Source organism: Tremella mesenterica (assembly GCF_000271645.1).
Source record: "Tremella mesenterica DSM 1558 unplaced genomic scaffold TREMEscaffold_1, whole genome shotgun sequence".
Lineage (NCBI taxonomy): Eukaryota > Fungi > Basidiomycota > Tremellomycetes > Tremellales > Tremellaceae > Tremella > Tremella mesenterica.
Genome location: NW_006711225.1, coordinates 5,004,153 through 5,017,290, shown reverse-complemented (window position 1 = coordinate 5,017,290; position 13,138 = coordinate 5,004,153). Strand labels below are relative to the sequence as shown.

Below are 13,138 nucleotides of genomic sequence, written 5' to 3'. Positions count from 1 at the left end.
CCACTTCTCACCATCTGGGCCGTTTACTGCTTCTTCAGGAGAGATAGGATCAATGAGAGAAGTATCACTTTCGATACCTGCGATAGAGGCGAGTGAGACTAACTTATTAGGCTCGCGACCAAAGTCTAGGAACGAGTCTGTTAGGCCTGCAAAGCGGTGGGGGGGTCGAATAATTCGTCCGTGACGTGTCGTCAGGATCCCCTCATCCCCATCATTTCTTCCTTCCTCATCATTTCTCTCATTTTCGACGATATCGTTCTCATAGATCCAATTTCCTCCCCAAATGCCCTGTCCTCGTCGTCTTTCAGTAGGTTGTGGGCCTATATTAGGTGAGTTGTCTCTATCGACATCATTTCCTTGTTCATTATCGATATTTTCCTGTTCGCCACTTTCTGAGCGGTCGTCAGGGAAAATTTCTTCGTTGACGACGGGGTCTAGGTCCACTTCGATGGCGTCAAGAGGGGTTTGGATGACATCTGGCGACTCTCTAGTAGCCACCATTCGTCCTGTCGAGCGACGAACGTCTCGTGAGTGTTCGATTCGTCCCGATCCGTCCATTCTAACGATCCAACCGCTCACACCCTCATCTTGACCTAGTATAATGGCTGATGAACCCCTAGGTATCGTGAAGTTCGACTTCAGCCTTATCTCCCTTGGTATCTGAACAAAACATCGTTCACCAAATCTCCACACGCTATCTAGATTCGTGTCTCTTCCTGTGAGTGATGTCCAACCTGATTTACCACTGACACCAATCGATGTTTTCATAATTATAATGGCGGCGTATCTGACAGCATAGGACCAATATTCGTTCGGTAGTCCTGAGTCAAACAACATCGTTGATACCATCCCCTTCAAGGTACGTATCATTCTCTCCGCCACTCCATTTAATTCTGGTGTGTATCTTGGTGTGATGTAGTGGTTGATCCCTGCTGACAGGTAGAATTCCCTCATATCGAGGCTATCGAATTCACCTCCCCCATCAGATCTAATCACCCTCACCCTTTCACCAAGCTGTTTCTCCAATTTTGAGATACACTGTCGAACGATATCAGACGCTTCGTTCTTAGTCGTTATTGGTATGGCGAATACAATTCGACTCGCCCTTTCCACACCAACGAAGAAATATCGTTCACCTTTTATCGCCGGACCGAACGGACCAGTAATATCGACATCCATTCCTACTCCTTCACCATCTCCTTTTAACATTGGTGCTTCTTTATTCTTCGGTAGACGTGTTATCTTGGCCTGCATACAGGCGGGACATTTATCTGTTGTAAAGGGATCGTTCTTGTAAGTGTCCCAGTCCTTCTTCAATAGTCCCTGTCTACCTAGATTCTTTAGTTTGTCTACACCTATATGTCCGAGTCGCTGATGCTCAGATTCAAGTGGTGAAGTCGCCTTCGGTGTCGATATCACGATCATCGCGGCAGACATTGCTCTGCCGAATCGTACCGACCACAGTGAGTCATGTTTCCTCAAACCTAGTTTCTCTTTACCTTTACCTATCCATCCACCACCACTACTTAGATTCGCTTTCCACCCCCATGAGAGTAACTTCGAGAGGGAGAGAAGACTTATCTTTGCTGTGGGGACGTGATGTACATCTTTCAGTACCATTTTCTGTCCTGAATCTAGTTCGAGGTTAATGTCACCTGTTTCCCAAGCCGTCATTGACTTGCCAGATGCTAGTCCGAACACTCTCGGTTCCACTAGCCTTCTAATATTCGTCATTATCGACCTGTGAGGAGTTATATGGTGAGTAGCACCACTATCCACTACCCAGGTAGGGATTACACGAGTGTGGCTCACGTCATTAGACTCTGTAGCTAATCCCACCCACTCATTATCCTCAACCCACGGGTTTTCAATTTCTTCGGGCCATACGATGTTACTCGTGTACCCTTCGTCATCATCGAACCACGATTCTGTCGACATGGCCATCCCGGCCCACGCCTCGTGTTCACCATCCAATGACGAATACATCAAGGAGGTTTTGGAGTTATCCTTGGACTGGTTCTCATCCTTCGAGACCGTATGTCCTTTCTTATTATTCTTATTATTCCTCCATTTCTTTTTACCTCCATCCTTTACATCTGCGTTTTCTTTCCTGTTCGTATCCTCTCTTTTAGGTTTACGACAGTACTTCGCTAGATGTCCTACAGTGTCACAGTTATAACACTTTCTAGTTTCTTTCCTGGGCTGACCATCAGAGATATTATCTCGGTTCACCCTCATTCCTTTATTTCCTTCGACGAACATCGCGAATCCCTTCCTATTGGTTCTACCAACAGGGCGCGCTTTACGTCTCGCCGTTTCTTTATTGAAGATCGATAAGACCTTTTCCCAAGTTCTTTCCTCTGGTATGAGGGATGTTACTTCGATCTGAATGATCCTGTAGGATGGTGCTAGAATGGTATTGAGGAATAACCCAGCTCGATCCTGTGAGTCAAACTTCAACCCCACCAATTTCGCTTCGGACATCGTCTTCGAGAAATCCTCCACATGCTTAGCCATTTCTTCGGCCGTCGCATCGTCCCTTAAGTCATAGCTAAACAACGCTTGACGGACATTCCTTTGATTCTCGATCGTCGCTGTTACATGCAGGGCTATGCAGTAGTCCCACATTTCTTTAGCTGACATCTTCTCAGATATATCAAGCATCACAGCATCCGACACTGTTCCCTTGATCATCCCCTGCGCTTTATTCTCCCTCGCTTGCCACTTTTCCCATTCCTTCCACTCTTCTCCAGTAATCCTTCTACCAACCACTTGCCCTTCGACGGGCGTGGTAGGAGGTACTGATCCCGCCCTCTCAGCTGCCGATCTCACCCCTATGCGACCAGGTTCGGTATCATTACCTGTGACGATATTCCACACGTCACCTATCTGTAGATACACCTCGATCGACTTCCTCCACGGAGCATACGATGCTGGATCGTGGGATAACTTTGGGTGGTTCTCAAGAGAGATCTTAGACGACACGGAGGTCATTATGAGGAGAGTTAGAAATGGGAACTTGCCTTTGTTATACACAGAAGGTATGTGACTTCCGACTGTTAATCTGTTTGCTAATATTAGATGATAATACAGAGGGGAAAAAGAGCATGCATCAATTCTACATGTCTCTATACTTATCACATTCCACTCACACGCATTAAACCAGAGACGATCGAATAAAGTTCAGAGGATAAGTTGAACGGAGAAATATTCGACGGAAGGGGTAATTATCTAACGGTGGTTCGGCCGTCCTGGCCCGATTCTATCGGCTAACAATGTTCCACGAAACAGCTTCCCTTGCCGGTTGGAGAGAACTCGATTTCAGTTATCCGTTACACTATGGAAGAAAACCATTCGATCTCTCTGGTCCAGCACCTATGCCTGAAGACCGTTCGTCCGACTCGGCCGCTCCTGGGTACCTAGAAACGAAAGCTTGGGAAATCGTTACCGCCTTGGAAGTTGTACAACACCTTGACCAACGTATGGAGAGTGCCATCACCTGGGGTGTTCGACATCCTGTCGAGCTCGTTTGGGTCCGTGAACTCACATTCATCATAGATACCTTTCTAAGTTCCAATATTGGAACTCTTCTCCGCCTCGTCAGTCCAAACCTGACTCATTTACACATCTTGGCACCTCTAAGATCTCAAGACTTGACAGCGGTTTCCGCCATTATCTTATCTTTGCGTCGAATGGGGAGATCCTTTCCTTGCATGACCAACTTTGTGTACCAAGACTGCCACGTTGATGACAACTTCTTTAGGATGCCTCGGATGGAAGCGGTAATAGATTTTCTAGCCATGATGCCTAATTTGGTCCGGTTCGAAATGAATGGTCTCAATTTTTCATATACCCAACACCAAGATTGGACAACCTTAAGTGAGAGTGGTAGGAGAAATCAGAGCCAAATACTGCGTCCAGGTAGTTTACCTTATCTTGAAAACTTGCGGATCGGATCCGAGTGGACCTGGTATCATATGGGGACATCAACCCCTATGATTCTTCTTGCCTCCCCTAATTTACGTCAGCTCAGTATTTCCCATTCTCCTGCTAGCTACCGTTTGCGCTCCGATCACTGGGGACTTTATGGGACTGGCCAAGAGTCAGGTTATCCCATTTTGAATGATTTGAAGTGTCTTATCCAACTTCAAATGTGTGAGCTCTGTGCCTTGTTATATGATCGGTACCTACAAGAAAATCCGCCATCTGAAACTCCACTACCTTCCTTGAAGCGATTAATTGTGGACGTTTATACTGGAGAGAGAGAGATTGCACCCTGGGTGAGTTTCCCCTCCACTTGCCTGTCTGCTGAATCCTCAATCTCTGCTACTCTCCAACGGCTACGCCAGGTGTTTAGAAGGAAGACACTTGGGAGCTTTTGAGATCAGGAGCATCACTTGAAGTGTCAGGGACGACAGCTCATTGACAGGCACCTGTCGTCCTCACGTCTCCTTGCATCCCACGTCTACCCCATCTGAAGACGGTCATTCTCTCCATGAACAACCTTCAACGGGCTGAGATGCCTGAAGACCTCATTACACCCCCTCGCTCCTATCTCAAGACTCAGGAGGACGCCAACATGTACCAAGCATTACCCAATTTGGACAGGATTGTGTTCATCGATCCTGCTGAACCGGTCGAGGGAGGGAACGAAGAAGAACGACTCGAAATACTGATCAAAGTCGTCGAAGAAGCTCACCCTTCAACTTGGGCTGAAAGAAATATCCGAGGAAGCTATATCACGAATATTCGTCATCCTCTACACACGCATGAATTGTATCATCTTCGAACTTTAACATGGCCAGATTTGTTGAAACCGGAACCGGTATGGTCGGACGAGACGTACTACATAGATGGCCCGGTGCCATTGGAGGTATTACAAGAGATGGCAAGATTGGAAGATGTGACGGGATTCTGGGGTCGGGGGCTCCAAGTTGGAGATAGAGCGTGGGAGCATTTGATGGAATGGAATAGGACTATCAGAGCCGGGGGTTGGTCATGGTTTGAAGGAGATACGACGATCTTTCATTGAATGTGGAGGTAGGAGTATACAACTCAGAAATCAACGAATTTCTTTGTAGTTCTATTAACGACTTTTATCATGTTTGAATCTATGCAACATCTCAACTTCGTGACTATCACCAGGTTCTGAGGTGGCGTTCCTTGTTCATTCCGTGTGTTGAGAACAGTAAATGCCACATTCAATTCAAGTGCCACACTCCTTCCTCCTACCCTCCTCTGATCCTCTGACCGGTCAGAGTAGTATATATGCACGTCCTTGCTTCCTCTTACCATCCTTCTACACGATCACCTGAATTACCTTATAGTAGCATAATCTACCATGGGCGTTCGACACCCTCATAAACCTTCAGAATATCCATCCTTCATATTATATCTCTTAGACAAAGTATGTTCCTCCCTTCCAACCCCCCTCCTCTCACATCTTGTCATCTTCACAGCGTTTCGTATCTATGTCCAACCGCTCGATATCGTACACACGGATGCCGCTCGTATACTATAAATATTTGCTGGGTAGCTCGCTACTCATACCTATCCTCGATGCCGAACACTGGGGCAGGGTGCGATCAAGAACTTAGCTCATTCATCAGACACATCTCACAGTGACGGCAGCTACGACCATTTATGTTCTTTATCAACGTCGTGCTCATCCATTATACTTTGGTATCGGAGCTATACTATCTTCTATATCTGGTCAGTTCTTCCCACCTCAACTTTGATAACTATCCTCCTGACTCCTACCTCTTACTCTGCTTTGCTGGAACATTTTTCGATCGCTCATGCCACGTGGCAGGCACGTCCCATGACTTGAGGAGAACAATCGGAGGAGGGTCTTAGCATTAAATGGACGAGTAGATTGTACAGTCAAAAGGCCAAGGTTTAGGATTCGAGGTAAACAAGACACTGATCGAGATAACTTGACTGACTTCTAGCCAAACTTGTCAAACATTTCATCCGCGATCCTCGACCTCCTCCAGCTTCTTCCATCTCTTCCCCCGTCCGACCCAAACGCACATACGGTATGCCTTCCACTCATTCTACCGTTCTGACTTTCTTCCTAGCATATCTCCTTCCACAATCTCCCACCTTCACTCATCCTTACATCTATGGAACCAGCATAGCCGCATACTGGGCTGCGGGCGTGTGGAGCCGAACCAAACTGGGCTATCACACTTGGCCTCAATGTCTCGGCGGTATCTTTTTCGGTGCTGCCCTCGCATGGGGTTGGAATAGCCTATGGATAGGTCAACCCAGTCTAGAGGGGAACATTCAGACATTGATAGACCTTATGTTGAGCCCTCTGGGATTATCCAATTAGATCTGTACACTGTGAAGAGAAATGCATAATGCTGAATCTCACATATTTTGAATTGCTCTTCTGACGACCACGAACTATACCACCCCTCGCTCAAACCCGGAATGTCCTCTTCTCACAATCACTCGATCACTGTGACACTGGTGGACCCATACGACCTCTTCCGCCCCTTCCCCTGAAACCATTGCCCCTCATGCCCTGTCCTTGAAATCCCCCCATACCTTGACCGGAAAACGGAGGTGCGCCTTGACCTGAAGGCCCGCCCATATATTGTGGCTGATATCCTCCTCTGTTTCCCCCCTGATACCCGCCCCTGCTCTGTCCCTGGTAACCTCCCCTTGCCATCCCTCTCCCTCGCATGCCATTGCCCATGGGTCCACTCGGGACACCTGGTTCGCCAAAGGTATCCAAATTTCGACTCCGCTCTTCCATCCGATTTGTCCTGGCACTGTCCACACTCAGGCCGTCAAAGAACGACTTCTTGTTGTACGCTGAACTAGATTTACCCCTTGAGCCATTATCATTTTCAACGGGGAATGCGTCCCCATTCGACACGATAGCTGCGGGATGAGGTGACCGTTCCGGTATTCCAACTTCTTCCAACACTTGCGACGGTGACGCAGTACCGGCTTGATTACGCTTGAGCAATTCACGCTCTTTTTCGAGAACTTGTGTGCCAGCGGAAAAGTCAAACTCTGCATCTGGAACTGCAGGAGGTGCATGTTTTTTAGGAGAGGTTTGACGGGTGACGTGCAAGTCGGAGATGGAGCGCTGGATGCGGTCTAGGGCCGTGCTAGCGGATTGGGCAAAGTCGGGTCGAGCAGGGAGTTCGTGCCTGATGCGTGGGCTGGACCTTCCGGATTGAGAACTTGACCGCGACGAGACCTGATGAACAGGTAACTGAGGAGGTGGAGGGCTGGGTTGATGTTGTGGCCGAGGCAGAGGCTGATACTGTGGTTGACTTATAGGTGGAAGTGGGGGTTGAGGGAGAGACTGAGTTTGTGGTTGCGGGGCTGGAGCCGAGAAGGCTGCCGGAGGTGCTTTAGTACCCTATCCACATCAGTTGAAATTCCATATCTATACATGAAATGAATAGAGGGAAAGAGTGAATCAGAAGGAAGGCAACGGAGATGTCCACTTGGTTTTATGCGCTCTCGGACATGGCCCGTAGGCAATTACATCCGGAAATGCTTCATCATTCGAGAGAATTTGATAAAGGCAACATGGGGCGACGAAGACTTACAACGGCTGCTATGATGGGATCCTCATGGGGCGCGCCTGGAGGGACATGGTCGTTGATTATAGCGAGAGATTCAATGGATTCGGTGCTGCAATCAGTCACAGAGCTGATGCTTGCACGACATGTACATACTGGAAAAGTACCCAACCTAGAGATGTGGGTCTGGCAGGTATCTTCCTTGCCGTCGGTCGATCTTCTGTACCATGGTTGTATACTAAATGTCGTCAGCCGAGGAATGCGCGTCGACGAGAACACGGACCCTCAGCCAAACAAATAGTTTGGTCTTGTTGCGAGATACTTTCAAAGATGCCTGTGTATCTCACTCCTAGTTTGGAGATGACTTGAAATGGTTTTCTGGGCCATCAGTATGGCTCATCTTGTATGTTGGAGAGAGGATGGAATGAGAGGCTGTCTAGTCACGGAAAGTGGGAAACTCCGACTTACCCTTTGAACTGCTCATAGTCGACCGATTTGGCCATTTTGACTACAAGTAACCACAACAACGAGTGTTGGAGGTGTGAGGAGAAAGTAATGAACGATGTACGCCCAGAAAGAAGTGTATCACGACAAGGAAGAGGAAAAGATAGAAAGAGAGAGAGAGAGAGTCAACGTCAAGGTCGGGAGGAAACATGTCATAGGGATATATTCTAAAAATTTACCGGAAAATAATAAATTAAACCCACGCGACTGACTTTTCCGTTCTCAACGTGACAACCACCTTTCTCTCTCTCCTACCACCCTCACCTGCATACAACAAACACACCTCACACCCTCCTGTACCCCGAGGGCTGATTCAAAGAAAGAATACTTAACGTTTCCCATCCTCGAATATGCGAAGAAAATCATCAATATGACCCCAGCTGCTCCTCTGATCATACTCGTGATCCTCTGGTATTTTCTCGCTCTCAAGGGACAGGCTTCCAAAATAATATGGTCAGTTGTCTCTGTGCCCTCTCGCCACTCCCATCTACATATACTTGCTTCTCATCTGACTACATGTTCATCAACTAACTGACAATCCAGGATTCTTCTCAACCTTCTAGACACCCTTCGAGCACTTCGTCAAACCCGACCGAACGGAAGACGGATCGGGGTTGTCACCCGACGAAAAGCCATGCGAGAGACTTTGACTGGATGGATCGTTTTTGTATGTCTCTCTTCAAATCAGACTGGTCAAACTCATTGACTCAGGTTACGGTCTCTCAACTTGAACCTTTGGTGGATAACGTCATCGGATGGTTGCCCCTTTACTCGACAATGAGAATGATCACCTCAGCCGCATTCTTCGCTTCTCGTACTTCTGTAAGCCTCATACACTCCACTACCGGTTTAATGTTGACATGCAGTCATCTCTCACCCTTTTCAAAACTTTCATTGCTCCTCTGCTGGCCCAATACGCAGATTCCATCGATCTCACCATTTTGCTCATTGAATCTGTCGCGTTATTGGTTTGGCACTTCACTTTGGAACTGCCGCTCGAAACCCTCAAAATATACCTGAAACAGGTGCCTTACATTCCGGGCATTCTTTCGTTTTCTCCGGACGTTGTCGACATCCTCGACCCACTTCGTACAGAAGATCAGCTTGTTACCGACGACTCTCCCTCCGCCACTCCATCTGCTGTCGACCCTTCAGCTCCTCAACCAGCTACCACATCTCCTGTAAGCGAAACCGAGGGACCTCCCCTACAACAACGCCAGTCAACTACGACTATCCCTTGTGTACATGACAACCCCACGACCACACCCGCAACATCTCTTCCCACGCCCCAAGCATATCCAAGTCTACCCACCGATTCCATCAACATTATCAATGACCCAGAACCTCGTCCCCTTCACAACCAAAGAACACTGCGCAGCTCCCGGTCTACCATCTCTCTGACCAGTACCAAATCTGATCGTCCTTCATCCCGCATCACTACATCGTCAATCCGGTTAAAATCAGTCAACATCCCCTCCGCCCCTGCTGTTCCCTCAATAACCCACAAACCGGAAAAACCCACACTCAAACCACTCATCGGGACAGAAGTCAAATCGGCTCCTTCGAGACTTGGCACACTCCCTACTTTACCCACTATACGACAATCTAGTACAGGTCCTTTCCCTCAGAGAGATCGACAAGCTACAGCATACCGTTTATCAGGGTCGAGACCTGTCACTGGACAAGTTGAGTTGTCCCGTTCGATATCGACTACCAATACGTCCATTAAGACTGTTCCCACTATGGAAGCATTGTTCAAGGGACATAATCAAGAAAAGTCACACGCCATAAAGAGAGCAATGACAAGATCTACGACCGATGGTTATCTCACTCGTCCGATAGGTGGAAAGAAGGGAGGTGAGAGATTGGCTTCCAAGGTTGGAGAAAAGAGGTTGCACGTATTGAGGGAAATTGACGGACCTGAAAGTAAGAAACCAAAATTGGGTTCTGTTCCTTCATCTCATTAGTATCTCATGATACCGTTATCGATCATCTTTGTTTGTCTAGCTATACCCCTCCACCCAACAATTCCATGCGGACGATGTGAGCCATGTTACCATCCAAGTGTTTATACACTGTCGAATATGACCGAGCTGTGACTAAAATCTATATCTTTATATTTTTGTTGTAGGATTCACACAATGCATTAATTACATACCTTACAAAACATTTCATCTCTTAACCTCATCCTCGCATCTCCATGCAACCATCTCTAATGCTTGACATATCCAACCCACGGATAACTTTTTTCTCAGACTGGTATACCTGTACCTATCCTTGTCACTCCGTTCAAAACTCCAATCCCACTACCTGTCCTTCTCCTCGGTTTACTAGCTAACCATGCGTTCAACGCCGCCCTATCCGCTTTTCGAGATGCGAAAGAAGAAGAGTCTGTGTCATCTTGTAAGTTGTTACTGACATTTCCGTCGTTTCCTCCAATCCTTTTCATCTCTTCTCCTATTTCCAGTCCTCCCTCGTTACCCCTGTTTCCACCGTCTGAGTCTTTTGATCTCCCTATCTCCAACTCTTCCCGACTCGTCTTCCCACTCGTCCCTGATATGGACCGTGATGATACTCCGAAGGCAGTCCTACTCGTTGAATTCCCCTCGTCTACACCCAGACCTAAACCCAAACCCATCGTACGCTCTCTTCCCGAGTGACTTTCCACTGAACTACTACCACCCACAGCCGACAAAGCAGGACTTGACCTCCCTGAAATCGAAGATTTCTCTATTTGTCCTCTTGTATCTTCCTCAATTCTGATCCTCTCCTCGCCCTGACTACCATCTGACAATCTTCTCTCTTCCAAAGTCATCGAGGGAGGTGTGAGAGAAAATTGTGTCATACCTCCCAACACTTGTCTTTGCTCCTCTTTCACTGGAATTGGGACATGATCTGAAGTATTATCTTCCTCCATCACTCGTCGAACAGATCTAGGCAAATCATCAGGAAGTCTCGGATTTGGTTCTTGGAACATCCCTACTTTTACCTGTTGAAATGTCGAGGATTCAAGTCGATAATACTCCCCTCTTGGTTCTTCCGCATAAGTCCAAGTACGATTCTGTTCTTCGAGAACATACGAATGACCAGGAAATGACATTTTTCCTCCTGATCCCGATTGCCCACCCATCGCACCTGCTGAAGTGTGTGGACGTTTACGATGCGGTGGTCTAGGAGAAAGATGAGCTGTAGGTTGAAGTGGAGGAGTGAGTATGTCAGATTGGATTGGAGTAGGTGGTGAATCTCGTATATGTTTCAAATGTGGATGTGGACTGTTTTCATTCGGAAGATGAAGTGAAAAGGTGATGGAAGATGGTGTAGAGCTTAAATGATCTGATCCAGCTGATGATGATGCAGTACGACGATGATGTTCAGAACAAATTTTACGAAGTTCAGAAGGTGGAATGATATGAGCATCTAAATCATAGTCATCTTTGGTATTGTCGGCATTTCCATTTTCAGAGATATGTGATGTTCGTCTTTGTCTTGGAGTTTGAGAATTGCGTTCTTCGGAAGTGATATTGGAGCTGGAACGGATGTGTGAGGAAGATGATCTTGTTGGGAACGGTGAAAGAGATGAATCTGATTGATGGACACGTGAAGATGAAGGGGCGAGTGACACCTTTGAATCATTCAATGCGAGGAATGATAAAGCTGATAAACCCGTTTTGCGTTCAGTGGCCCGAAGAGCATTGACTGGAATTTCTTCTCTGGTTTCTGAACCACTGGAGAGGCTGATGGAAGATGTATCGGGGTGGTTCTGTCTGCCGAATATTGATGGCAACCCGGGTCCTATTGCCGTGGTAGGACGACCATTTTTAGTACGTAACTTTCGAATTGCTTTTGTCGCATTTAGTGAAATTTGTCGTTCTGTCGTACCGTTAGGAAGAGGGGGAAGTGGTCGTTGATGTATTGGCGTATCGCTAGTTATAAGCCATGGATTATGGTACAGCCAACGAAACATCTCAACAGTGACCTTTGAGATGAAAATTAGAAGATTACGAATCAGAGGGTAGGAGTCGATCTTCACAATTGAAGGCAATGGTAGGAGGAGAATGGTGAAGACCACATACCCTGATATATATATTTCTGACGTCGACGCTTCACCGACGCCTCCGCTTCCCGATCTAATCAAAGTGGTATGCCTGGGCCCCATGGCCGTTGGAGCGAATACCAAAGGTATCTTGACACCTTCCTTGCTCCCGGGCCGTTGAGACCGTTGAAATGATCCATCACTTATTCTCTCTTCACCTGAAGGTTGCATACCCCTTTCCCCACCCGAAGCCTGACGGCGCACTTCGACGGATGCACTCATTCCAACGGACCTTTGGGATGTAGGGATTGGACGATCAGCCGAACGGGGAGGGATCGGCGGCGTCGTTGAAGTCCTTTGTCTCGTGTCCAATCCTAAAAGACTCGCTGCGGAAGGTCTCGAAGTGTCTTGGAATACATCGGCTTTCTTGGACTTTTGGACAGGGAAGACGTAAGCGGCATTGAGTAGATTAGGCGATGAAGAGATGATTACACCAGGATAATGTATAGCACCGGTGAGTGTGGTAGTGGATGTCGAAGGTGTGAGGGGTCGAATATCTGTAGATGGTCTACCTCTAGACCGGAAAGGAGAATATTCCGAGAGAGGTTCCTCGATAGGAGATTTAGGTTTTTTTCTATTCTCACGCCATGATCGAATGCTCTTTATACCGGGTGATTTACGTTTATCCTTCTTTTCATCCAATTCAGCAAGTTCAGTTTCCAGTGGAAGAGCTACTAGATTCCTTCCGCCGGTCGGAGTTCGGCGAACTGAAGCTACAGGGAGTGATATAGAGCCAGATGGGGGTCGGTTAACGTGATATGCTCGTAGTTCAGATGGCCACTCGTCGGTGGAAGTAGGACCGGAGAGTTCTTCCAGGAAGTCGACAGCATTTATCGTGGTTTCATCACCTCCTCCACGGGTGACATAGCCATGGGTCGAAGAACTGTTGTTGGAAGAAGTCGAAGGGAGGAACTGATCCGAGAGAAGGCGATGACGGGGTGGTCGAGAGGTTTGGATTTTATTGCTGCGCGTCTTTTAAGTCTGCATAGCA

At 47.4% G+C, this 13,138-nt stretch overlaps 5 protein-coding genes across 5 annotated transcripts in view; 3 read left to right on the top strand and 2 right to left on the bottom strand.

The window, feature by feature from the left end:
• Window positions 1-3,275: 3,275 nt before the first annotated feature.
• On the top strand, window positions 3,276-5,032 carry TREMEDRAFT_59587 (uncharacterized protein; the record flags this gene model as incomplete). Its single annotated transcript, XM_007001671.1, has 2 exons — window positions 3,276-4,280; window positions 4,430-5,032. The coding sequence occupies 2 exons, from the start codon at window positions 3,276-3,278 to the stop codon at window positions 5,030-5,032; spliced, it is 1,608 nt and encodes a 535-aa protein (XP_007001733.1).
• Window positions 5,033-5,305: 273 nt separating this feature from the next.
• Window positions 5,306-6,379, top strand: TREMEDRAFT_37326 (uncharacterized protein). Its single transcript, XM_007000831.1, has 3 exons — window positions 5,306-5,407; window positions 5,610-5,712; window positions 5,952-6,379. Exons 1-3 carry the CDS (start codon window positions 5,342-5,344, stop codon window positions 6,335-6,337), a joined length of 555 nt encoding a protein of 184 aa, XP_007000893.1. The 5' UTR covers window positions 5,306-5,341; the 3' UTR covers window positions 6,338-6,379.
• Window positions 6,344-8,053, bottom strand: TREMEDRAFT_73067 (uncharacterized protein; the record flags this gene model as incomplete). Its single annotated transcript, XM_007002146.1, has 5 exons — window positions 6,344-7,384; window positions 7,578-7,662; window positions 7,707-7,788; window positions 7,834-7,928; window positions 8,019-8,053. 5 exons carry the CDS (start codon window positions 8,051-8,053, stop codon window positions 6,464-6,466), a joined length of 1,218 nt encoding a protein of 405 aa, XP_007002208.1. The 3' UTR covers window positions 6,344-6,463.
• Window positions 8,054-8,424: 371 nt separating this feature from the next.
• TREMEDRAFT_59584 (uncharacterized protein) lies at window positions 8,425-10,021 on the top strand (the record flags this gene model as incomplete). Its single annotated transcript, XM_007001670.1, has 4 exons — window positions 8,425-8,507; window positions 8,598-8,721; window positions 8,766-8,876; window positions 8,921-10,021. The coding sequence occupies 4 exons, from the start codon at window positions 8,425-8,427 to the stop codon at window positions 10,019-10,021; spliced, it is 1,419 nt and encodes a 472-aa protein (XP_007001732.1).
• A 284-nt stretch (window positions 10,022-10,305) lies between these two features.
• The window catches only part of TREMEDRAFT_59583 (uncharacterized protein), a gene marked incomplete at both ends in the record, with an annotated part of 3,109 nt that continues 276 nt past the window's right edge, over window positions 10,306-13,138 (bottom strand). Inside the window, one exon of the mRNA XM_007001669.1 lies at window positions 10,306-12,956. Within this exon, the coding sequence (XP_007001731.1) occupies window positions 10,306-12,956 (2,651 nt within the window). The remainder of the gene's footprint in view (window positions 12,957-13,138) is intronic.

Bases quoted from the DNA above. Each gene is read 5' to 3' on its own strand.
- TREMEDRAFT_37326 (XM_007000831.1), top strand. From the start codon at position 5,342: ATGGGCGTTCGACACCCTCATAAACCTTCAGAATATCCATCCTTCATA. The intron at 5,408-5,609 runs GTATGTTCCTCC...CTCATTCATCAG, and splicing joins TATTATATCTCTTAGACAAA to ACACATCTCACAGTGACGGC. The intron at 5,713-5,951 runs GTCAGTTCTTCC...ACTGACTTCTAG, and splicing joins TATACTATCTTCTATATCTG to CCAAACTTGTCAAACATTTC.